Source organism: Macrobrachium rosenbergii, chromosome 23 (assembly GCF_040412425.1).
Source record: "Macrobrachium rosenbergii isolate ZJJX-2024 chromosome 23, ASM4041242v1, whole genome shotgun sequence".
NCBI classification, from domain to species: Eukaryota; Metazoa; Arthropoda; class Malacostraca; order Decapoda; family Palaemonidae; genus Macrobrachium; species Macrobrachium rosenbergii.
This window is the reverse complement of record NC_089763.1, coordinates 14,602,835-14,628,028: the sequence shown is the minus strand read 5'-3', so window position 1 is coordinate 14,628,028 and position 25,194 is coordinate 14,602,835. Positions and strand designations below refer to the sequence as shown.

Sequence of the window (25,194 nt, the reverse complement as noted above, 5' to 3'; positions counted from 1 at the left end):
TGTTTCTTTTTCCTTCATTATTGCGACAATTCATATTTTGTCTCGAATTGAAGAGAATTCAACGTTTCCAGAAATTTTCGAAATCTTTTTGTATACTTGATTGTTGGTTTTTATTCATGTTCAGTTCCTCGTTGTATTAGTTTTTCAGGCATATATAGTTGTATGTGCTGCTAATCATAGTCACAATACTGCATAGCTTTCACGTATTAATTAATGGTAGCCATTGGTTTTCGTTTAAATAAACACTTTCATATGTTCTCTGAAGCCTTTTTTTGTGTTGTTTATTGCCATTCTAATTGTTTAACTTTCTGTAAGATAGTTATAGCTTATGTTGCAAGTGAGGAGGGTAACTTCGACTTTCAAAAGTTTATCAAGAAGAAGAAGACAATGATGTAACATTTGTTTACAATTTTTTTATCCGGTCGAAAATAGCAAAATTAGGTGTAAACGAGTCGCAAGAACTACATATGAGAGTTTTGCAGATGTTTCACTAGTTCATGTACAGACGAGTGATTATATATTCTACATCAGAACGCATAGAAAAACTCTCTGAATTGAAATTAAGGATAACGTATCATTCTACCACAAGTGAATTATGTAATTTACGAGGACTTGCATAACTTCGTTGGTGCGTGAGGCCAGATTGCGTTGTGAAGTTAATTCGATGCTTATTCATATGTGAGGAACACTATACCCTATAGGCCATCAGGTGTCACAACTAGCATTTGTACATCCAACAAATTATGGTAATTATCAAGCTACTGCGTGTATACTCTATGTTAGGTTACGTAGGCTTGAAGATACATCTTGCCTAACCTTTCTGATAAGGATTGGACCAGTAGTACTGAAAGTCAAAATTTCTAAGTGTGAGCTAAGTGATGGTATCCCGGAGACATTGATCTCTTTTTGGTATTATTTTATAAGTTGCCAATACACACTATGAAACTGTAACTTACATTTTTGAAAAGAGCTCTTCATTCTCATTATTTTGAACCCCATAAACACTATGCGCAAATGATAAATAAAAAATTAGAAAATTTACAACTTATAAGGTAAGAATACCCCCCCCCTCCATAGCTAATACGGCAAAATTGTAACTAGTCAACACCCGTAGGTGAAGTTATATTGGTATTTTAAGGTTCTTTTAGTGCCCTATTATTTCCTAGTCATTTTTGCATGAAAAACTCAAAATGGTTTTTCGTGCAAAAATGGCTGGCTGGAGTCTTATTGGCAACGTATAAAATTTTACCCTCTTTTTTGTGGTTCTATGGTAAAGCTCTATGTGGCACCATGTTTAAGACCAGCCCCACGGGGATGAATGTAAAAACATATAAAAAAGATGGTAATTGTTTCAAATTATCACACTTGGGTTGAACTGCAGATCAGCTCTGCATGGGGTATTACCTTGGAAATTGACTTATTCCATAATAGGCCTATTTTGGTTGCTTATCAAGAATTGACGTTGGTTTCTGGTGGTCAGCAGTAATTAACCTCAGAATGGATATATTTTTGTATGCTGGCCATCCTTGAATGGTATCACACATGCACTGTGTTATAGGGAAACTTTTGGTAAAAAGTGGAGTTTCCTTTACAGGGGGCGGAGCCCCCGGCTAAGTAACATGGCCTACTAGGTTAGGGTACGTTAGGTTAGTATGGTTCCTTTTCTAATAGGTTTCCTTAGCCAATCCCTTCTTGAACATATGGCTCCCTAATGACTTGCACATAACAGCAACATAACAGTCCAGTCTTTCTCCCAGCGATTTCCCCCACTCAAAAACCCCACATTCCCAAAGGGTCTCCAACAGTGTTGAATAGCAATATGAGGTTGATAATAATTGACTGGCAATAAACAACAACACCTCCTCCATCAGCAACATTAAAAGTATAGGAAAATCAATTTCCAAGGTAATAGTCCGTGCTGAGCTGTTCTATAGTTTTATCTGCACTTGTACTGCATTATAGGCTATACAACCATTCCTTTATTGATCAGTCAAAAAACTTTATTAATGAACAATGTCTTCGTGCAGAGCTCTTATGTAGGATTAGGCTACTGTTTTATTTTTGGTAAAATTTTACTTTAAACCCTTACTACACTTTGGACTTGATAATATAATTTTCATTTGTTTAAATGTGTGCTTTGAAAGTTTCTGATGTTCATTTCTCTAGCAAATTACCTAACCCACCACACCTAACCTAACCTTGGGTACCAGGTCCTTTCCCCTAGTACATGATGTTAATTTGTAAACATGCCTATAACTTACCATAGTCAGAATGAGAACTGTCTGTGCAATTAACGTTATTGTATTTCACTCATTTTGTGTCTCCTCCCCCCCTGAAAACACCACAATTATCTCCAAATTTGCAGGATATAAAGGTGTGGTCCATTGTCTCTACAGTTACTCATATTTGCTATTAAAGCAAATGTTAGAAATGTTCAAAGCACACATTAAAACCTAGAATTATATTTTCAAGGCCAAAATGCAATAACAGTTTAAAATAAATAATACCTCTATGTCTTACAGAGTAAGTAATATATAATACACCTATGGACTGTATAGGATCTGGCACCCTAAGTTAAGTTTGGTTTGGATGTATCTATGTAGTCCTAGTTATCTTTGTCGTATTTTCATTTGCAAATGTGTTAGTTTAGAATTTATATTAAAAGTATGGAAGTTGTTTATAAATAAGGGTCCATTTTGCATCTAGAATTACCATTTTGCCCTTTATTGTCTTCATTTCCTTATTTCCTTCCATCTTGCTCTTTTGTTGGACCCCAAGTGACTCTAGACACTGTGGCCAGACCAAGAGACTATTTAACCTCCAATTTAGGAGCTTAGGCCTTTGTTTCCGAGATGATTGTTGTACCCTAAGTCAGAATGACCTTGCAGCTCATCCAAACTGAATTGTTTAGCCTAGCATTTATATTTAGGCTGCAGTTCCTTACACAGCAATGATTCTAAATTGTAATATGAAACTACTGTACTGTGCCATAACCTAAGCTAATTTTGGATATAGACATCTCCCAGGTTGCTGCCATAAATGTAGACTAGCCTATGAAATGAACCTAGAATGCTGCAACATGTTGATGGGTGGGAGGACTTGAATCCTCTCCTTATAGGCTACCTGTGATTGCCATGAATCTCCTATGTGACCACTAATTGCCTTACCCAATCTCATTGCTCACTCCTTACTGTCACTAAGGGCAGCATGCTTGATCACTACCGTTTTTAAATATTTGTTTAGTTTCGTAGTTTTATTTATAAATATATAACTTTTGCCACATTTGACCAAAGCTTTACTTTGCCTCCTCTTTGGTTAATTTGAATATTGTATAACAGTTGTCAGTGTAACACATTTCAAATATTATTGACTGGCAGGCTTGCACAGAGACCAACACACACTTGTTTACCATGACATAGAATAGCAATATAGGCTAGCCTACTAAAGCTCAAGCAACATTTTTAGGAAAGATTGTTAAGCACAGATTTGGAGTTATTCCACCTGATCATTTGCAAGTAAAATGATTCATTTAGATACAGAATATATTTTCATTCCATGTAAATCATCAGACTATAAATTTCATGCTACGGACAGCTCCATGGGCTCAGTGAAATTCAGCTGTGTGTGCATGCTAGTAAGAATCAGTCAAACCAGAAAAAATTTTATTACCCCGAGACCAAGTCAGGTTTATTTACACGATTTAAAATTAGCAAAATGAAGTAAAAGCTGATATTTTTTATCTGTTTAGAGTTGATTTTTGTAAGTGACTTTCACTTGATGCCCCAGAATTGGAACTCAGTGATGTATTCATGACCATGACATCTATTCCAAGACACTTCTAAGCAAAAGCTTAATTTTTAGTTTATCCAGCCAACATAACTGTTTACACAGGGCAACTTGGGTTAGGCTATTCCAATTTGCATGTTTATGCAGTATATTCCATTACTCACATGGTTAAGCAACACAATTATGTTGTTGCAGCCACTAAATATCATGACTTGGATGTCCAATATGAAGAAATATGTCCATGTAAAATTGACCATCAGGCCAGTAATACATAATTTTTAGTTGGGTCACAGATGTCTTCTATGAAAAGCAAACTTTCACTAGGGCTATTTCAGCCTAGTAAATAATGAAATGCTGACGCTGGTTTTAATGTGATGTGAACAACTTCCACTGACTTTTAATGGTCATATATTTATGTCTAAAGTACTTTGGTATTTATGAATTTGCTCATGCAGAAATGAAAATTAAATGCAGTTTTTACAGGAAGTTCCTAAGTTTGCTTGTGTTACACCCAGTCCTCATGTTGTTACACCACTTTGTTTTCATCAGTTTTTCATTTAATGGTTTACAATAATAACAAGATTCTTTCAGAAAATGTTAATTTTGTCAGTTGTTATATATGATCTGCTGAAAATAAGTACAGTAAACTTTTTATAATTATTACAATGAAAGACACGGTTAAAACTTGGTATTTCATTTCTTTCAAAATACAGTACACTTTATTGTATTTTGAATTATCTTCCAGCAATATATATTTCTAGAAAAATTTATATTATGTTAGTAAAGCTTTTTCTGTCCATTGATTTTTTTTTTTTTTAAATCAAGGCTTTCATGAATATTGGACTTAGAAATTTTTGTTTCTGGTAACACTGTTCAGCATCAGACATTTCATTTCATATGCTACTGTAAAAACTTGTAAGTAACAAAGTTGTAAATATTAATACAGAACCCTTTTTCCCCCAGTTATCATGGCACGTCACAGCAAGATCCAGCTGGAGGTCTTAAAACTATATAAACAGTGTCTTAGAGCCGCACAACACAAGCCAGGATTTTATGACAATGTGAAGTTTGAATTCAGAAAAAATGCTGTCATTCCAAAAACAGAAACTCTCAGAATAGAGCACATGATTAGGCAAGGTTGGCGGAAGTTGAAGATGATGAAAGATCCATATGTTAGTGGCATGGGACGCTTTGAAAAGTCTTGAACTTGACATTCTTAATTTTAACAGAAATGCAGTGGGTAATTATATTCTTTTTCCTTTTGCCAGACATAAGTTGATATATGGAATTTCCTCTCACTGCACCATCTTATTACTGATATTCTAGCAATAGCTAAGAAGTTAAGGACTGCCTAGGAAATGACAAGCAAATCACATATAGTGATGAAGTAACATGCTTTTGGAAACGGGAATGCTTTGTGTGCTTTTGATTAAAGGTACATTATATACTAGATGTCACAAAATACAGGGAGAGTATCAGATTTATGGACAGTGTTCAGTAAAGAGTTGTCAGTAGTTGTAGATTGCTTTTAAGGGCTACATAATTTGCCAACATATTTTTTTAGGTACTGGTGCATTGAACTTTTAGGATAATGCAGACAGAAAAAGAATTTATTGCAGGTATTTGAAATTTCTGTAGTTTCCAAAGTTGTCAAAACATATAGCTAAGAAATAAGGCAAACATACCATATGCAAGTGAATATTACAGGAATCTTTTGCATGTTTTCAAATCTGAGACAACTTGAAAAAATACAAAGATTAAAACAGCTTTCTGAAGTAACAGCTTATTTTCAAGATATCAAAATGTTGAAAAAAATCTTTTTTGTTGATAATTTCAGTTTATTCACCAAAAATGGCACAAAAAACAGTATATGTTCAGAGATTAATGCAAATGAATTATAAATCAGCCTGGGATTATCAAAAGAAGATTGCAGCAAAGGTTCAGGAGAATGTGAAGATGAAAAAAGAGCCATGTCATACACTGCTTCTTGTTGAACATCAGCCAGGTAAGTTTATAGTGCACAGTAGCTCATTACATTAGTTGTCCATGTGTTTTTGTTACCCAGATTGATTCTGCAATGTTAGAATTACTATAGTTATTCATTTTTAGCCTATGATTGCCATTGCATTTCCATTTGGTAGTAATCTCTGGTTTCATATAAGTAACTTACTGAGTAGTTACATAGCTGTACTGTACAGTAGTTTCAACTCGCAAGGCAACTTTAATTTAAAAAATCACTGTAGCGCTTTGATTGTTTAGTGTAGGCGACAGGCCACACCCACTGCCAGGAATACTGGAAACAACTTAGCAGATATCTTCATTGTTTTTCTGCCAGCTCTCAAGTAATATCAGGGGTTTGCTGCAGCTTTTGTTTACTGATTTTCAGCTGTATGGCTTGATTTTGGTGAAGTATTATTGCTTATTTGAGTAGCCTTCAAGCTTTAATAGCTTTCAAGATAATTTTTTTACAGTTCTTTGGTTACTATGTCTGATTCAAGTTCACCTAGTTTTGCTATTGTAGCGAAAGTTGAAAACCAGTTTAATCAAATCTTCATATGATTCTCATAATATTTGCAGTAAATGTAGTGAGTAGAAAGATAGTAGGGAGAAAACTTTTGCTAAATGTAATGATTAGGAAGAGTAGAAGGTACTTAATCTCAACTAGACAATTAGAGAGGGATAGAAAGAGGGAAGCAGCCTCTAGAGCCGAGAAATGAGCTTCCCTTAGCCTAGACCAAGGGAAATGAGAATTTCAAGGAGTTAAAGAATGACTTTGCTTTGGACTGGCTAGGAGTACTGTCTGAAGCAGACAAGGTTATCAGAGATGGATCTGTTGAGTTTGCAGCTCTTTTCTCCTTGGGAGTATTGAAGAAGGGAGAATTATGGTGCTCCTTTACAACTAAAGGGGTTTTACAGACATACAAGTCGACCCTATTGTTTTAGCTGTTAGACCTCCATCTCCTTTTCTCCTCAGGGCACTGTGAGGAAAATTGCTTTGGACCTCAAGAGGAGTCCACTCAGGATCTACTGTCAACAACAAGAGACCTTCTACTGTAGATAGATCAAATTTGAGTGATTCTAGTCACTCGATTTGTTCGGGCCCTTGTAAAATGCAGGTGTCAATCTTCTATCAACTACCAGGCTAAGTGGGCTCTTTTTCCGAACTGGTGTCTCAGACACATGTCTCTTCTTCTGAGACATCTGTGGCCCAATTTTGGATTTCCTCCTTTATCTAAGGAGATCTAGACTCTTTCGTCCTCCTCCATTAAGGGATACAACAAACCCTTCGTATTTGCAGTCTCACTATTTGCGGACTCATGTATTCGTGAGATTTCTGTGGAACGTATCTACCCATTATTTGCGGAAAATTCGCCCGTTCATGGTATTTTTCACTGAGAAATATTCACTAATTACTGTATTTTCATATCATTTTCATGACTAAATGCACTTTTTGTGATAAACTATTAAAATACTCAGGTATAAGGATTTTTAGATGGTTTTTTTTTGTGTTTAAATGATCAAAATAGTCAGTTCTAAGTGTTTTTAGAGGGGTTTTAAGTATTTGCAGATTTTAGCTATTTGCGAGGGGGTGCGGTATGCGTCCCCCATGAATACGGGGGGTTTACTGTATTGAGCTACGCTTGACTCAGTGTTTAAGCACAGGAACCCAGATCTTTTGTCAACCCAATCTCAACGACCCATCAAGTCCTTGGATACGTCCAAAAAAAGGAAGGAAGATCTGGTCTCCTGGAACTGGTACGTAGTGTTGAAGTGGCTGACAAGTCCTTCTTTTGAACCCCTATGTTTCTCTTCTTTGAGAAACCTTTCCCAGAAGACTCTTCCTTGTGGCCTTGTATACTGCTAAATGTATTAGTGAGATCCAAGCCATCGATAAGGGAAGGTTTTCACTAAGAGACACAGCTTACTCCTTTCCCTGGGATTTTTCGCCAAGTACGCAGACCCGTCCAAGCACCGGACCCATTGTTGCTCTATTAAGAACTTAACAGACATCCTCAGTTGTGAGGAATAAGAGAGAGTTCTTTGTCCTGAACAGAGCCGAGAAGATCGGAGGGCCACCCTTTAATCTCTGATGTTCTGTTAAGAACCCACCTCACCCTCTGACTAAGGAAGCACTGTCCTTCTTCTAGAGGGACTTAATTTCTGAGGCAAACTTTGAGAGTCAGGTGGACATTCTGCCTATTTTTAAGTGAAAGCTCTTGACATCAGGACAGTTTACTTCATTAGCTTTCAGGCACAATATGTTCCTTACACTCTGCAGTCGACCTAATGGAAGTGCAAATCGATCTTTGTGTCTCACTATTTGAAAAAAAGTGTAATTGCTGTACCGTGGGACCATTATCAGTGACTGGCATGGTATTTGGTGAGGAAGCATAGGAATTTCTCCTACTTCTCTTCGCATTGAAGTAAGGTGTCGAGTTTTGAGGAGCCTGTGGATACAATGTACCTGGAGTACCCACCATTCTCAGTGGATAGGTGTGGTTTTTTCGGTGTAGGTGACCGTGTTGGCTGGTTGTTTCGTATACAGTAAACCCCCGTATTCGCATTCTCACGATTCACGGACTCATGTATTCGCGGATTTCTCTGTGGAACATATCTACCCGTTATTCGCGGAAAATTTGCCCATTCGCAGTATTTTTCACTGAGAAATATTCACTAATTACTGTACAGTATTTTCATATCATTTTCATGACTAATGCACTTTTTGTGATAAAACTATTAAAATAGTCAGGTAGAAGCATTTTTAGAGGGTTTTTCTTGTGTCTAAACTATCAAAATAGGCAGTTCTAAGTGTTTTTAGAGGGGTTTTAAGTACAGTATTTGTGGATTTTAACTATTTGCGGGGGTGTGGGGGGTGCGGTATGCATCCCCTGCGAATACAGGGGTTTACTGTATTGGTACCGCACCCAGGGCAAGGGCACTTCTCCATGCTTTGCTAGCCATCAGTCATATCCTTCACTGCAAAACTCCCACATCAGTATAGGTGCCCCATGGCTCAACTGCCATGCCACTACAGGTTTAGATGAGCACCAACCAGAAGCAGTTTTTACCTGCGGTAGCTCTCTTACCAGATAAGGAAACGAAAAGCATTGTTTCAGTGCTAGCAGCATTTTCTATTTCAAAGTCATTACCATTCTTTAATGTTTTGGAGTAGAATATGTCCGTGTATCCCACATCCATTCAGTGTGGGATTCAGCTACGTAATTACATGGTAAGTTACTTATATGAAAATGATATTTTCATAATAAAATTAAGTTGTTCTGACACGGTATACAAACCATCGGTCCTTTACATTAGGAATTACTTGTGGCGAAGCTGGGCACGGCCGTTGAACTCTTGAACAAGGTAGTTAGGCAGTAACTACCATCAGGTAGGCGGGGAATACCCACCTGCCTGGATGTAAACATTCCAGTTTTGCTTTTGGCTGTCATCCGTTGCAGACGTGTTTTCGGATCTCTTTGCCTGACTGTTGTTAAGCTCTGTATTATCCCAGAGGGATCTTTCTGTATTTTTGTGTACAGGCAGTCCCTGGTTATTGGCTGGGGTTCCATTCTGAGGGTGTGATTACAACCAAAAATCACTGCTAACCGATTTCGGCACTCTTTTGGCGATTTTCAGGGCCTGTCATCGGCGCCTCTGTTAGGTATGTATCGGCGCCAATACCGGCGCCAATACCCAATTATCGGCACCGATTTTTGGCGCTAGACAAGCCTCGTAAAACCGGATTGCAGCTAGCTGAGCCTGCTGGTAACCGGGGACTGCCTGTATACATTACGTGTTTGGTGTTGTTCCCTGGCGTTTTTAGAGGGGTGTTACCGAGTGGTAATGCTTCACTTCCAGCAGCCCTTTATTTAGATACTGAAGGTGTTTCCCTGTATGTTCGGAGATATTTGATTGGTACCTAATATCTTCGCTCCCCTGCATTGATCGGGACGTAACAAGTTCGCTCCCCTTCTTGGGCTCCCGCCCTCTGTGTACAAGGGCATGACTACTTCCTTCCTGCTTGTGCTGAGTGTTGTTTTAGCCTCCTGCACTATGGAGAGTTGCTGGTGTAGTTGGTAAGTTTTGCTTCCATGGCGCCCTTGGTGGCCTCCCCTCCTTCCCTCTCTCTCCCTGTAAATTCTTCCTTATCTCTCCTTTGGGAGAGATCTCTCTCCTTTACCCTCTTTGCTTGCTCATCGGGTGAAGACTGTGAGGGGAGGTGGGGTGCGTGGGCGGTCAGGTGACCTCTTCTCAGGGGCCTCCTCTCGCTGCGTAGGGCAGTTCCCCTCAGAGTGAGAGGAGTCTCCCTCTACTAATCATCTTTGCTCTTTCAGGTTGACAGTGAGCATTGTAGGCACAGCAGTAATTGGCTGGATATCTCAGTTGGGATATCTTTGCATGAAGGAGTCTTGACGTTCATACAGCGTTGCTTCGGGATCGACCACTGTACTTGGTTGGAATGGCATAGTTCCATGTCGGGATCGTTCTGACTCTGTTCATGCCGATGTGAATTGATTGCTGTCATTGCTGGCCTTCATGTATGCTGTGGCACTGCCTCTGGCATATCTGTGGTCCATCTGCTCCTGCTGTTTCCTGTGTTATGCTCCTGTTGAGTCAGTGACAGTCTCTGGGCAGCTTTTCCTGGTCTCCTGCCGCAGCCATCCTGATCGTTCCTGTTGCTGCTGGTGACGTTCATGTGACATTCCTGGGCCGCTTCCGTTGTGATCCTACCTAGCTGCCCTGGAGGTTACGATGTTTCATGTCCACCATCCTATAGAAGATGTTGGAGCGAAGGTGAAGGAAGTCACCCCGTGGAAGTAGCCGGCGTCTTCTTAAGCTTATCTTCGATTTCGTCTTCTGATGCCTCTTCACTTCATCTCCCGAGGTTCGAGGGGGTCCCAGGAACCAGATAGACCTCCGTCGGCCAAAGGAGAGGAAGGCTGCTTCTTCCCCCTTGATGTCATTGGACGTCCAGGGACTGCCTCCTTCTGAGGAGGCAGTGGGTCTCTCGTTGGCTCTTCCCAACCTTTGGGTTCAGGAACCGATTTGCATACCCCTGGGTTTTGCATTTTGGGAGCCAGGGGCACGCAAACCGCTCCCATTCCCAGTCCTTGAGGTTCCGTGTCTAAGACAGGTGCTGCTTTGGGCGCTCGTTCACGAGCCTCTCTGGGTGCTCGAGATTCTGTGGAATATTGAGTATCCCGATCTGGTCTGGAGAGTACTCTCCCTGGCCCAGTTCAGGAGCAGTGCAAGAGAAAGGGCAGAGGCACCCATGTTTCTCAACTCTTCCTGCCATCACTACAAGAACTCCCCGAGTGCTTACCAGTGCTCGGTTGGTTTCCAGCCTGGTGTCTCGATCCTATTGGTTCGAACACCAGAAGAAGCAGGGAAGAGGTTCTCTTTAGGAGTCCTGCGGGACTTTTAAGGGACTTAGTCTTCTGGGAGGCAAGTTTCTCTTGTTGGCTCTTCCCACCCTAGGGTGGAACTGATTTACATTCTCCTCTGGGGTCTCGCATTTCGGGGGCTGCGAGAGTGCAGCCTTGAGAGGCTGCGCCCTTTTCTGTGCCTGGCTCTTTTCGATTTCTTAGTGCTATTTCATGGCAGACAAGTTCTGCCTTGTCCAGTTCTGGTTGCATTTATGTGATTGGCTTGACTTGCTTGCCCCGCCCAGCCCCTGATCGTGTTCACGAGACTGGCTCGGCTCGGCTCGGCTTGCCCTGCTTGCCTCCCAGTCCACTGCATACCACCCAGTCTGGATTGCATTCGTGTGATCAGCTCAGTTCGGTGCGGCTTTGCTCGGCTCTGCTCGGGTTTTCTGAATCGGTTTCTTGGCACTGTTCACGTGAACTTTCTGCTCTTCCCAGAAAAGTGCTTTGTCACAGCAAAAAAGCTCTTCTTCTCTCATGTGGTAATAATCTCCTTCGGTTGATTATCGCTCATGGTCCGCCTCTCCTGCTGGTCTTACCGGCAGGACAGGTAGGGGTACTCTTTCTCCTCACATGTTCTCTTTTCTTTTCCTCTTGGTTGTTCCGAGAGGTGCGAGATGAACAGAGAGAGCTCCAACGAATTTGTCTTTCTTCAGAGTTCTGCTGCCTGGCGTGCTTTTGGTGTCGGTCCCCCGATTGTCTCGTAGTACAACCAGGTAGCCGAGGAGGGTTTCTTGAATCTGTCAAGGTCTTCCTCTTCAAGTTGCGATCGCCCTCGTTTCTCGAGAACTTTGCGCCAATTTGTCAGCGTGAGGATCCCCGGGACAGGACCGTGGCTCCCTCAATGAATAATCATCACTCGCAACCCTTGCAGTTTCCGAAGGGGTCGAGTTTCGGCGGCCGCCACAGTCGTTGCTTGCAAGAGTGTTCTCGACCAGATGAATACTTTTCTTCGGACAAGGAGTTCGTTCAGGTTGAGACACCAAGCTCCTCCCCTGCCTCGACAGAGTAAGAATTGTTCTTGCCTCAGAGGGTCTTGCTGAATGTAGATTGTTCTGACTCTGCTTCACCCGGACTGGGTTCTCTTTCAGCTTCTTGCCATGAAGGGTATTCTCTTCTGCAACAAGAGGCTGCGATCTTGGAGGACACTCTTAGGCTTTCTCTCCTCAGATACGACCATTCCTGGAAAGAACTATGCCTTCCGGAGACTGGTCCTGTACGGGGATGGGTCTTCCCATAGCAGACTGCAATCTGTGGGCAAATTTTGGTGCTAAGAAGGACTTTGTCCTAATTCGGATCTCTGGTTTCGTAACTTCCGAGTTGGCTCGACCCTTAGGAATGAACCATTACTTGGTTCTGCCTTTCTCTTTCAGAGATTTGCCAGATACCGCGGTAATCAAGGTTCGTGCCAGAGCACTGCCTTTTCCTTTGGACAATGGCCAAGACCTTTGGGTCTTAGTCATATCAGTTCGACCTTAAGTTCAAGCCAGCCCCCCCTCAACTCCTAAAAAGTCCCAGGCTTCGGAAGAAGATCGCGGAACACATAGCCCTCTTTTTCCCTTCTGGGAAAGTGTGCATACTGTCTCTTTCCACCCTCTTTTCCATAAGGGAGGAGGGCAGAAGGAAAGAGAGAAAAAAGTATCGACAGAGCAGAAGTTCTCCTACTGAAATGATACTTATCGAGTCTCTGGAGCTGGCAGCGACATTGCCGAGACCTGGGAATGGATTCCTTCAGAAGAAGTATCTATTTCCCTTGGGCCTCAGCAATTCTTTTCATCAAACTTCCATCCCGCTTCCTCTCTGTGCTCCCGATTCGGGAAATGCCAGCCCAGCTAGAGCTAATCGTCTTGGTATCCTGTCATCTTGCAGAAGCTTCCCCTTGGTGGAGAATGAAGGAGGTCTGCTTCCAGTTCTCCATCTTTCTTTCCTCTTCGAAGTATGAGGAAAGAGTTAGGCTAATGCTTGATTGAAGGAACCTTCGAATATGCTCGCATATTCTCCTCACTTCGTGTGTCTACTTGTGGATTCACCGATCAAGGAATAGGCGCACACCTATAAGACTTTGTCTTGAAGACAGTTAGTACCTTCTCATCAACATCCTGAACTCAAGGCAGCCTTTTAGCTTTTTGAGAATTCAGGATGAGTTTTGCGACACTCAGTGATTTCGTTGAACAACAAAACCATAGTAGTGGCATATGTTGACAAATGAGGGAATTGTTTTGTCCTCCTGTTTCATCTGTTGACATTTGCAGGTACTAGAGTGTTCTATAGCACACTCGATAGCTCAGTTAGCCAGATACATTCCTGGTGGGGATGTATTGGTAGGCGAGCTCGCCTCGGTTTGAGTGATTGGGTCGGAACATGCTCTTCACTCTTTTCCTCACGAAGATTCACGAAGAGACTGCTCAACTGAGAGATCCCTACCGCCTTTCTGTTGCCTCCTGGCACAACAAAGTCAGTGGTTTTCTTGCTCCTTCGTATCAGACCCAGGGGCCACTATGGTGAGGCATGGTGTCTTTTTGGGAAAAATCGATATCTACATTTTTCCCTCAATATTTGTCTGTTTCTCTAGGGGTCCACAAGCATTGCTCAGCCCGAGTTACAGACAAATGCTGGAAGACTTTGCCTTTCGCCCGACCTGATAGCTCTGCTTCTGAGGCATCGAGAAGAGTTCAGCTCGACCCAACCTCCTGTAGCAGCTACACAAGAGGCGGTTCTTCAGGCAGTACATCCCTGTGTGTTCAGGACTGGGAGACCTTCCAGCATGCAAGCATAGGCTTCCTTGCCAAGCGGCAACGGATGTAGCTGAATATCTCTTGAAGTCCTCTGCAACACTGTCCCAGGGACTGGATCCGTCTTCGCTGGTTGGTGTCGTTGACAGAACTTCTTCTTGGGTCAGGGTCGCTCTTCAAGTCTGGACTTCCTCTTCATCTCTGCCAAGGGTTGCTTCTCTCCGTTTCAGTTGTGAAGAGCGTAGGCCCTTGCGACCTAGTCTTATATCTGAAGTAGCCCTTTTCTTTTCTCCTCAGTCGAGATTTAGATATTGATGAGAAGCTTCTTCGGTCTTGCTGTTCCAGGGAACTGTTCCCTGGGTGGCGTGTAACTCTCATTTAGGGTTCCAGTCCCATGCTCTGCACGCGCCCTTACGAGAGTCATTGGACAGAGATGTACCCTCGTAGGACCATCTCTCATCTCGCTCCAGCCTTGGCGTAGAAAATAGAAGAACAGGTGAAGGGGATCAATACCTCGACTCCTTCTCGGATGTTGTAAGTGGACTCCGAATCCATAGGCATCTATTGTCATTTTCGATTCCTTCTTGTTCCCCTCCTCCTTGGACTTTGTATCGATGATCCAGATCAGTTGTTACCTTGTCTTATTAGGGAGCTGTGGTACTTTCCGAAAAGGCTCAACATTCCTAACCTGGATGTCGTCGACGTTTTTGCTAGTACTATCTCTCTCAAGGAAGAAGTGTCTAAGGACACATCTTTCTCCTGGCTTCGTGAAGTGATCGAAGGAGGTACTCGGCAGCTGGTGACGATGATACCAGTACTTTCCACCTGAGAGCTCACGAAGTCAATGGCCTGGTCCATCCCTCTCATTCCGGAAGTTTCTGTTGGTCTGGGAGCAAGATGTGGTCTCATAGACCACACTCTTGTCTTCTTCCTGTGGTCTTGCCCATAGGTCCTGTGGTGGCTGCTCAACAAGTTGTGTTTTCTTACCTGGCTCCTTCAAGAGGGCTAGTAGCATCTCGCCTAAGGTGCTGGTTCTGGAAGTGAGAAGGATACCAAGAGTGACTGGCCTCTCCTCCTCCTTCCTCATCCTCCTACTTCTCCTCCTTCGGGATGAGAATAGGACTCGAACCGATACTTGCAATTCCTCTCCTTCCTCTAGCAAGGGGAGGAAGGAGAGACTGGCAATAGGAAAACCATTTTTATGCCCTCCTCATGCCATCTCTCAATCTGAACCTGGGCCGAAAGGCAAACTGGAATGTTTACATCGGGGCAAGTGGGTATTCCCCACCTACCTGACAGTAGTTACTGCCTAACCACCTTGCTCAAGAGTTTATCAGCCTTGTCCAGCCTTGCCGCAAGTAATTCCTAATGTAAAGAATCTCAGGTTTGTATAGTTAGGAAAAAAACAATTTACAGTACTTTTAAAAATTGTGATTTTCATATATACTTACCAAGTAATTACAGAATCAGAGCCCGCTCTCCTCCCCCCAGATGGACATAAGGGCACAAATACAATGAAGATATCTGCCAAGTTATTTCCAGTATTCCCGGCACTGGGCAGGGCCTGTCGTCTACACTAAACGATTGAAGCGCTACTGCGATTTTTTTAATTAAAGCTGCTGAGCGAGTTGAAACTATAGCTATGTAATTACTTGGCAAGTATATATGAAACTTAATTTTATTATGAAAATATTTTTCAGGTCCTTGAAAAGCATGAATTTGGTTTGATATAACAGCAATAAACAACTTTAAATGTGTTTGTTAGATCTTATAAAGGTAGAAATTGTCTAACCCAGTGAACAGCAGTTGTAAAGCTAATTTTTTGTACTGTGGGAAACATACCACATTATTAAAAATTTTCTAATTTTGTCTCAAACTTTTCTATCATTGTAACCAAAACTGCTCTCCTTTGAGGCTGTTTGTACTTTTCTTAAAATTATGTTACTGGTAGCTATTATGCATCAGTTTTATAAATAGGGACTCTGTTAATTCTGGGTTGATTTATATTCATATCTGTGTGATAGTTGAAGCCAAAACTCAGCCTTTGTTCTCCATCTTTTTGTGTTTTTTTCCTTCTTCCAACAGTATATACAACTGGTATCCGTGATGTGTATTCAAAAGAAGATGAAATACGGCTACGGTCTCTTGGGGCAGATTTTTACCGTACTAATCGTGGCGGCCTTATTACTTTTCATGGACCCGGTCAGATGGTTGCCTATCCAATCTTGCACCTGGCCTCATTCCAGCCTGGTATTAAATGGTAAGAGTGCTTTCCTATACGCAATAAGTTATGAATTTAAAATAAGTATAAGTATGATCATGGCTAGACAGTTGGTATATTCTTGACTGCTAGAGTTGGTACAGGGTATGTTGTAATTTGTATTTCTTTTCAAGGTATGTTTGTGCATTAGAAAGAACCATCATACGAACTTGCCGATCCCTAGGTGTCTTGGCAAACACATCCCCTCACACAGGAGTTTGGGTGGGTGACAGTAAAATATGTGCTGTAGGTAAGCATTTCATTGCTTTTTGTTTGAATCATAGAATCTCAGTTTTGGCTTATAGTCTTAGAAATCTTAGTAGTTTGTAATCATGAAATCTCAAGTTTTTGTCAGTCAGTAATTTCATGCGTATGTACTGAATGTATCATAGAAGTGATGAGGCAGGTAACAGCTCTTTTGAAAATTATAATCTGACAAGGAAAGAATCTGATAATGATATGATGTTAATGTTTGTATATTTGTTTACCATTTTTCAGGCATTCAGGGACGTCACGTGACTACACATGGGATAGCTTTAAATTGTAATACAGAGTTACACTGGTTTCAGAATATAGTTCCCTGTGGAATACCAGACAAAGGAGTAACAACACTAAGTAAGGAACTGAATCGTAATGTTGGAGTTGAAGAAGTAGTGCCCCATTTTTTAAAAGCTTTTGCTGATATTTTCCAATGTAAATTAGTAGAGGAATTAAATGAAAACAACACCTTGTGATGGTAATCGAGTTACTATTTATAAAGTTATATAGTTTATTATAAACAGAACTGTCTGTAACTCATGTTGTTAGAGTTACTATTAACAAAATTTTTAGAGTTACTATTGACAAAATTTTTATGTATGTATATAAATTTTCAGGTGGATGCAGTTTTTAAGATTGCATTATTTTTGTTGTTAAAGCTTAGAGTATGGATGAAAAAATATTAAAACACTACTAGAAGTACAGAGTACCAGATATTATCCTCTCAGTCAACAGATCGTCAAAAGAAGTGGTGTTTTTGGTGTGGTTAACCAAAATATCTATTAATTCACTGCTTCTGTTTTCACATCAGACAGGAATGTACACAATAAGGATGTCAGATATGATTATTACAAAATGCACTCATACAGAATATTCAGCAACTTGTGTCATACAGGATCTTACACTTTTACTTATACAATATACAACAAATTGAAGTTTTCATTCCACAAATTATTTAGCAAATATCACAAGTTTTTTAAAGTAATATATAGTTTTCCTAGGTTTACAAACCAAAGCGTTTCATATATGGAGTATCCTTTAGTACATTCATTGGACTGGCTACAAACTAAACTAGCAAGTAAGGTATCCTGGTCGAGACAGGGGGGAGAGAGAGGGAATACTCACACTCTCCTCATGCACGCCATCCATTGTCCCTTCGGCAGGAAAGGAGTGGGACAGATGAGGTGGGTAAAACCTATATGAAAGGCTCTGTTTTGAATACCTACGAAAAATACAAATTACTGAAAAAATATGTGATTGTTCCCACGAGAATAGGTGGGAGGAAATACCTCATAATAGAGGATAAGTAGCCGCCAGAAGAACTATTCATCATGTTTACAACCCAGGGATGAAGGATCAGCACTGCTGCCTATCCTGCAGAGAAAGAAGACCTCGCGGTCTGGAGCCTGCTGGAGTTTCTGTAGGGCAGAAACTTCATAGGTACAAATTTTTGGAGAACTAGGACCATTTCCATGGGTCCCAAGCTAAAGGTATCGAGGGATGTGAATGACATCCCCATGGTAGAATGAGGTAAAAGTAGTCTTGACTATGGCAGACTCCATCATTACCTGTTGAATCAAAAAGTTCTTATATCGTAAGCTGTTAGGTAGGAGATGGGTAAGTGAGACTTCCTTGTAGCAGGTTGGAGTTGTTGAGCCACCAGGCTAGATCCTCATATACATCGCTGTTTAGGGGCATTAGGTGATGAGGTGGGTTGTTGGAGGAAGACCAGTTTCATTTCAGCTGCCACTGTAGGGATCGAAGGTGACTCCAACCATGCGAGAAAAGCTTTTCCAGAGACACAGGCAGTCCAGAATCACTTGGCATCAGTGATCTGGTTGTTCCTCCTTTGACAGGAAACGGGCTGTGACCACCCGTTAGTTGCCCTGTTGGAAAGCCTTCACTTTAGCTGTGCCCAGAAGCATCCCCGGGAACCTGATCCATTGCTTGGGAACTAGGTCAGAATTCCACCAGTGTAAAATTATCACACCTAGATTTTAGATGAGGACAGGGGACAGCATTTGTCTCGCAGGAGTCACTTCTCAAGGCTTGAAAATCAACCAATCACCAAGGCATCATAGAAGGCAGATGCCCTTCGATTGTACCAAAGCAGAGACCAGGGTGAAGACTTGGGTGAACACCTGATGGGCCATCACTAAACCAAAGCAAAGGGTCTTGAATTGGAAGACTGTTTTATTGCACAGAAAATGGAGGAACTACGTCAGTCCTGATGGATGGGAATAATAAAGTAGGCATCCTGCAGGTCAATCAAGATCATGAAGTCTCCCTCTCTAATGGAATCTAGCAGGGTACGGGGCCAGTGGTCCTTGGATGGGAGTCTGTACCCATCCCACAGGATGGAGACTACCCACGGCTCCACCCATGTTGCTGCCATACTACCCAGTAGCACGACACCCCCCCCTTCTTCCCTCTGCCCCCCTCCCCTTTTGGCTGGCCCTAAAAGTGCTGGGAGGTGTTAGAACCCTTGTTAGAAGAAGAGGGGGTTTTGTTCTTCCTTAGGCTTTTGGGGCTGAGGTTTCCTCTGGGTACCCGAAAACGGTTTGACATTACCCAGTGGTCTCGCAGGTGGTGCTTTGCTTCCTTGTAATGGCTTGAAGGTGGCTGCATGGGAGATCAGAGAATCTCAGGGGTCTTCTCCCTTCATCTCTAAGGTCACATCAACTTTACCAGGGGCATAGCAGAACTGTGACCCTGGGATGTGCTATTATGCAAAAAGAGCTAGCTCTTCTGCAATACTTGCTGAGAAACCAAGGAGAGAACCAGCACTAACCTCCACGCTGAAGGCCAGACTTCTACGAGGAGCTCTCTCATCATCAAGGTTGTCACGGCTCATTGCTGGAGGTCTAGCCAAGAGGTGACATGGACCACTGCCATCATTACTGATTCCAAGCTGTTGGCCCCAGTGAAGGTGGAGAGCCCCTGCTGTTGAAGTCTCTAGAGAGACAGGTTGTTTATAAGAGCTTAACAACAAACTAGTCTAAGCAGTGTCCTCAGTGCCCTGTGGGATCTTGTTCAGCAAGCAGTGACAAAATCAGTTGACAAAATCTTCTGTCCCACATCTCACTCTAACACCCTAAGACAGAAACCACAACCTCCTCCCAAGAAGCCTTCAAGACCAGCTCCTGCAAGCAAGCCCTCTCAACCTGCTTCATTATCAGTAAAGAAACCTTCCCAACAACATCCCTTTTAGTCCCACTCCTCCAGACCAGGAAGAGGAGCTAGAGGCAGGGCCAGAGGAAGTAGATGGTAGAGTGGGCACCCCTCCCACCAATGGGGGGATGCCTGGCGAGCCACTGGGCTACGTGGCAGCATTTCAGGGTGGAGCTGTGGGTGGTAGATGTCCCTCAGGTAGGCTATCTACTACCTTTCGACTTCGACCCTCCCCTCTCCGACGTCCTCTCCATCAGTTCACTTGCACCAAGGCTCTCCAAAGCACCTAGCTCTCCAGGAGGAAGTGAAGGAGATGATGGAGAAAGGACCAACAGAACAAGTCAAGTGTCCTTCCCCAGGTTTTTACAGCCGAGTCTTTTTAGTCCCCAAAGACACTGGCGATTGGAGACAAGTGATACACCTTTCAACTTTGAACCTCTTCATCAGGAAGGCCAAGTTCAATATGGAGACTCCTTGAACAGTCCTAGCTGTTGTCAGAAAAAACAAGTACATGCTCGTAATAGATTTGAAGGACGTTTACTTCCAGATCCCAATCCATCCGTCATCCCAGAAGTTTCTTTGCTTCAGTCTTGGAGAAGTGGTGTTCCAGTTCAAAGTCCTTTGCTTTGGCCTAACAGCAGCTCCCCAGGTGTTCACAAGAGTTTTCACCTTAGTGCCAACATGGGCTCATGCACAGGGGACTCACTTCTAAGATATCTTGATGACTGGCTGGTCTTAGCGAACTCATGGAGAAGCTAATTCGAGACAGGGACCATCTTCTCCAATTTTGCTGCAGCTTAGGCATCATGATAAAATTTGGAAAAGTCCAATTTTCAGCCCAGTCAAAGGATTCTTTACCTGGGAATGTCATAGGCACAGCCTCATCGAGAGTTTTCCCATCAGACCAAAGGATCGAGAAGTTCAGAACAGTGGCTCGCTCTTTCCTGTCCGAACAGAAACAACCAGCACGCCAGTGTCAAGTAGTTCTAGGCCTTTGGACGTCACTGGAGAAGCTGGTTCCTCATTGCCGTCTATATCTTTGATCCCTTCAATGGAGGCTGAAAGAATTCTGGTCTCCAGCAGGGTACTCTCCTCAGCTTCAGGTCTCTCTGACAATGGGAGTGCCTCTTCATTCACCCCCTCTGGAGCTTCTACTGTTCTCAGACGCCTCTTACGAGGGTTGGGGAGCACATCTGGAAGATCTCCTGGCCTCCAGAGTTTGGAGTCCTCAGGACAGGCAACTTCACATTAACATGCTAAGAGTTGAAAGCAGCCTTCCTAGCACTTCAGGAGTTTCAGGAAAGGGCACCAGGGCACTCTGTTGTTCTAATGTCAGACAACATTACAGTGGTAGCATATGTGAACAAACAGGGGGGCTAGTGTCTCGTCAACTTCACATGATAACAATTCAGTTGCATCAGTGGGCGACTGACAACTCAGAGGACATTCCAGGTACATTCCAGGCAAAAGGAATGTAGTGGCTGACAAGCTAGGTCATCAGGGTCAAGTCCTAGGGACGGAGTGGTCTCTGCATCAGGACATAGTGGACAGGCTTTTTCATTTGTGGGGGAAGACCAGTGATAGACCTCTTCGCAGCAAGGTTCAAAAGCTAGAGGTCTATTGTTCAGTAGTTCCAAATTTCTTCGCCGTGGCAGAGGATGCCCTTCAGCATCTCTAGGACAATCTGGAAGCCTATGCATTCCCCTCCCCCCCCCTTGCCTGATCTGTCACGTCCTGAACAGAGTTATGATTTCTCAGAATCTCAGGATGACCATAGTAGTTCCTTTGTGGCCTCAAGTAATATGGTTCCTGGGTCTGCTATCTCTGCTTTCAGTGGTTCTGAGAGAGATCCCCCTCATGGCACAACCTCCCCTGTCAACCTTATGTAGAGAGATATCATCGATAGGTAGGGTCCCTATCTCTTCATGGGTAGAGACTGTCCAGTATCTCCTGCGACCAAGAGGCTTTTCTCACAGAGCAGCAACAGAGTTGTATGGCTACCTCAGAAGATCTTCCTCAGCCATGTACTAGGGAAAATGGGCTGTCTATTGTGATAGGTGTCGTTGATTGGGTTTCTCTCCACTCGGTACATCTATTCACCAGATAGCCAATTTCCTGATCTTTCTCTGAACAGAAAAACACCTTTCTGTTTCTGCCATTAAGGGCTATAGGGCTGCCTTGGTGTTAGTTCTACGTCTGAAAGACATGAACCTGACTTCCTCCTGGGAAATCTGTATGCTGCTCAAAAGTTTTGAACGGTCTTGTTTGCCTAGAGAACTTAAACTGCCTTCTTGGGATCTGACTCTGGTGTTAAGTAGTCTCACATGAGCCCCATTCGAACCATTGCGACAGTCATCAAACAGAAACTTGACCTTCAAGATGGTTTTTTTTCTAGCCTTGGCTTCATCAAAGAGAGTGGGCGAACCCAAGGTCTGGCTTTTGATGTTAAACATACCAGGGGTTGGAGGTTGGTAGCCTTTGAATTTGTCCTGGAAGTTGTTGCTAAGACTCAAAACCCCTTGGTCCATGATGACAGATTTGTTTCATTTTCCTTCCCTTCCCTTGGGGATTTTGTTAAAAACGATCCAGATGAGTTACGACTATGTCCCGTCAGGGCACTGCGTAGTTATCTGGAAAGGACTCATCACCTCAGACCTGGGTGCTGAAGACTTTTTGTTAGCACAGGCTGGAACAAGAAAGAAGTGTCCAAGAATACCATATCATTTTGACTACGTGAAGTGATTAGACATGCTTACAGCTCCTCATTAATTTCTACTGCCAATACAGTACTTTGCATGCAAGAGCACACAATATTAGAGGACTAGGCTGCTCCTTGGGATTCAAGAAGAGCTTACTGTTCATAGGATTTTGAGTGTGGGTTTTTGGACACTTTCCTTGGGTCCATTATTAGCTGCTCAACAAGTTGTTTATCTTGTCCAGTGCCCCTAGCAGGACAGTTTGTATCTTGCCTAAGATGAAGGTATGAAAGTGAGAATGACTGAGATAGCTGGTCTTTTTCCTTTTCCCTTTCCCCTGTCTTCTCTACGTACGGGCAGTAAGAAGATTGATCCATCATACACTGGAACTGGTAGATACAGGTGAGTGAAATAGCCTTACTGTTAGAGTATTTAATACTCTACACTAATATACCTTCAGTAGCAAGCCCTTCCTCTCTCTAGCAAGGAGAGAGAGAGGAACAATAACAAACATGTCTAGGTGGCTACCTTAGTTTGTTATCTGAACGGATATAGATCTTTAACTTCCTCCAATGCAATGAATCTCTCCATTGTATTTTAGCCCAGTAGTCTGACTGTTAGATACCCATCTATCTAACAAGTCAGAGGCTTGGGTCTCCTTCCTTTGAATTCTCTTATCCAGGAAGTGTAACCAGGTGTGCTGAACATCCAGTTAGTTCAAGATTCTCTTACTTCCCACCAAAGGTGAGTCTATCCTAATGTTAAGACCCAGGTTTGTTCTGCATGTGAACGAATGACAAATTTTAAAATTAATTTGTATTTTTCATAGCTAACAAACCTGCAGTCTTAACATTTACTGCCCACCTCTAGCCACCCATCTTTTAATTAACCCTGGACTGGAAGAAAACTAAATACATCACGGGGTTGGAGATTAGGTTGGTGTCCGCTTCCTCCCTTATCCCCGTGACTGATGCCAGATGCCACCAATTCCTTGCATAAGCAATTCCTACTGTTTTTTACCAGTTTCCAGCTGGCGCCAGAAAATTTATCCTAAAGTTGAGATAAATTAGCTATGAAAAATACAAATTACTTTAAAAAATTTTCATATTTGGTAAGCAGTGGAGGGAAGGAGTTTGCTTGACCTGCTGGATGCAAAGGGACTCTGACTTGTGGTGATCTCACTGGTCTCACCTCTGGAGTGAAACCAACCACCAGCTCCAAGGATGAGAGAATTGGCAAAGTATATGCTGAGGTCACCTCTCTCAGATCTTTCGGCTCATAAATGAGTGTAATAACCTCCTAAAACTGCTGCTCTAGATCTGCAAGGAGGGTTCTTGGGGAGAAAGGCCCTTGGAACCCAAAGGCTTACAAACGACACAGCTGCCTCCAAGGTTGTAGGGGAGGTGTTCAACTTTGCTCCCAGTCTCACTCCTGCTCTTGCCCTGCAGGTGAAGCAGCCTTTGGTGGTGATGGGTGGCGAGTACCATCAGGGCTACAGCCAAAGCACATTGAGGAAAGGAGTGCATGGTAAAATGGAATATGCACCTGGTAGGTAAAGGGGATGGGAGAACCCTCTCAAGAGTGACAAGAAGTCAGCTTAACAAGGACAGCACAGGTGTGCAGAGGAAGGTGAAAGTGAAGTCTTTCCTACAGGCATCTGCAAGTGAGCTCCATCTGCTGCATGCTTACCCCATGAAGGCTTGCAAAAGCTGTGCAGAGAATGGCTATCCTGAGATGAGTGATTGATGAATATTGGACTCAACATACTACAATGTTTAACTGGTTAGGCTTGATTGGAAATATGTGCATCAAACTAGGAATGTCTTGGTATTGTTACCAGATTGTTGCAGGCTTACAACATAATTTCCTCAAGATAACTTTATTGTATCACCTTGCAAGTTGGGAGAGAAGACAACCAACTGAAGCATCTTGGCTACTCTTAATATAAAGAAAATACGTTTAGGTTAGGGTAAATATGATGGCCATCATCATAAATAAATAGTAGGGAAACGATTGTGTTCTTAGGTTAGTTACTGGAAATATTGTCTGCAGGAATTTGGAGTTAACCTGTGCATACTGTAAATTTTGTAAATAAAACTAGTGGTAAATAAATCTTTAGGTTTAGTGATTGTTTAATTTACTTGCCAAGACTTCTGAACTGGACTGTTGCTCTCGCTCACCACCTCTATATCATCAGCTGTTCCTAAGAGAAAAAACCACAACAATGTAAGTATATAATTTTGTTTTTATCCCCCTCCAGTAAGGCAATAAAAGGACAGAGGTAACAGCTTAAGTGGAAGACAGAGTGATAGTTGAAGGATTAGGTGGTTAGATGTTATGCAGCCAAAACAGAGAAAGGAAAAGCATTAGGAGGAGAAACTGGGCAACTGCTAGACAAAGTGATTAAAAATTGCCAAAGTGCTGCTTGCCAAGAGAAATAGTCAGAGTCGGAAGTGAAATAGGGAATGCCATAATCTTCTTAAGCCATATTAAGGAATTGAGAGATATGATCCCCTAGCCTAAGGGTCTACACCAGTTTTTCCACTGATGGCTTCCATGAAGTTGTGCATGAAAAACCAGAGGTGTATTCTGTCTACACTCACAAGTCAAGGAGGGGGATGGGATGTAGGACTGTGACAATGACAATTGCAGGATGATTTTGAAATCCAAGGTGAGGGAGTGCGATTGCAGGGTTTGGGTCTTTTTCACTTAACACCAAACTGCCGCTGCTTGCACTGGTGGTCTGGTTGTTTCCAGATGAGTTTCTGATTGCCGAGTTGGTTGCCAAGGTACCATTACAGGTACATGTGCTGGTGTTTGTCGTAATGGGTGCATCTTAGGTTCTAACTGTGCAGCGTGCCAAT

The 25,194-nt window shown here is 42.5% G+C and overlaps 1 protein-coding gene across 5 annotated transcripts; it reads left to right on the top strand.

Annotated features, from left to right (window-relative positions):
* The first annotated feature begins 381 nt into the window (after nt 1-381).
* On the top strand, nt 382-24,454 carry Lipt2 (Lipoyl(octanoyl) transferase 2). Of its 5 annotated transcripts, none has more exons than XM_067125284.1 (6): nt 382-746; nt 4,750-5,026; nt 5,624-5,791; nt 16,031-16,205; nt 16,340-16,455; nt 16,704-24,454. In XM_067125284.1, exons 2-6 carry the CDS (start codon nt 4,957-4,959, stop codon nt 16,937-16,939), a joined length of 765 nt encoding a protein of 254 aa, XP_066981385.1. In that variant the 5' UTR covers nt 382-746; nt 4,750-4,956; the 3' UTR covers nt 16,940-24,454. The 5 variants fall into 5 exon arrangements, with proteins under 5 accessions (XP_066981385.1, XP_066981388.1, XP_066981389.1 ...); XM_067125286.1 differs by lacking the exon at nt 382-746 and adding an exon at nt 5,351-5,405 and having other exon boundaries at nt 4,890-5,026; XM_067125287.1 differs by lacking the exon at nt 4,750-5,026 and having other exon boundaries at nt 405-746.
* Nucleotides 24,455-25,194: the final 740 nt, after the last annotated feature.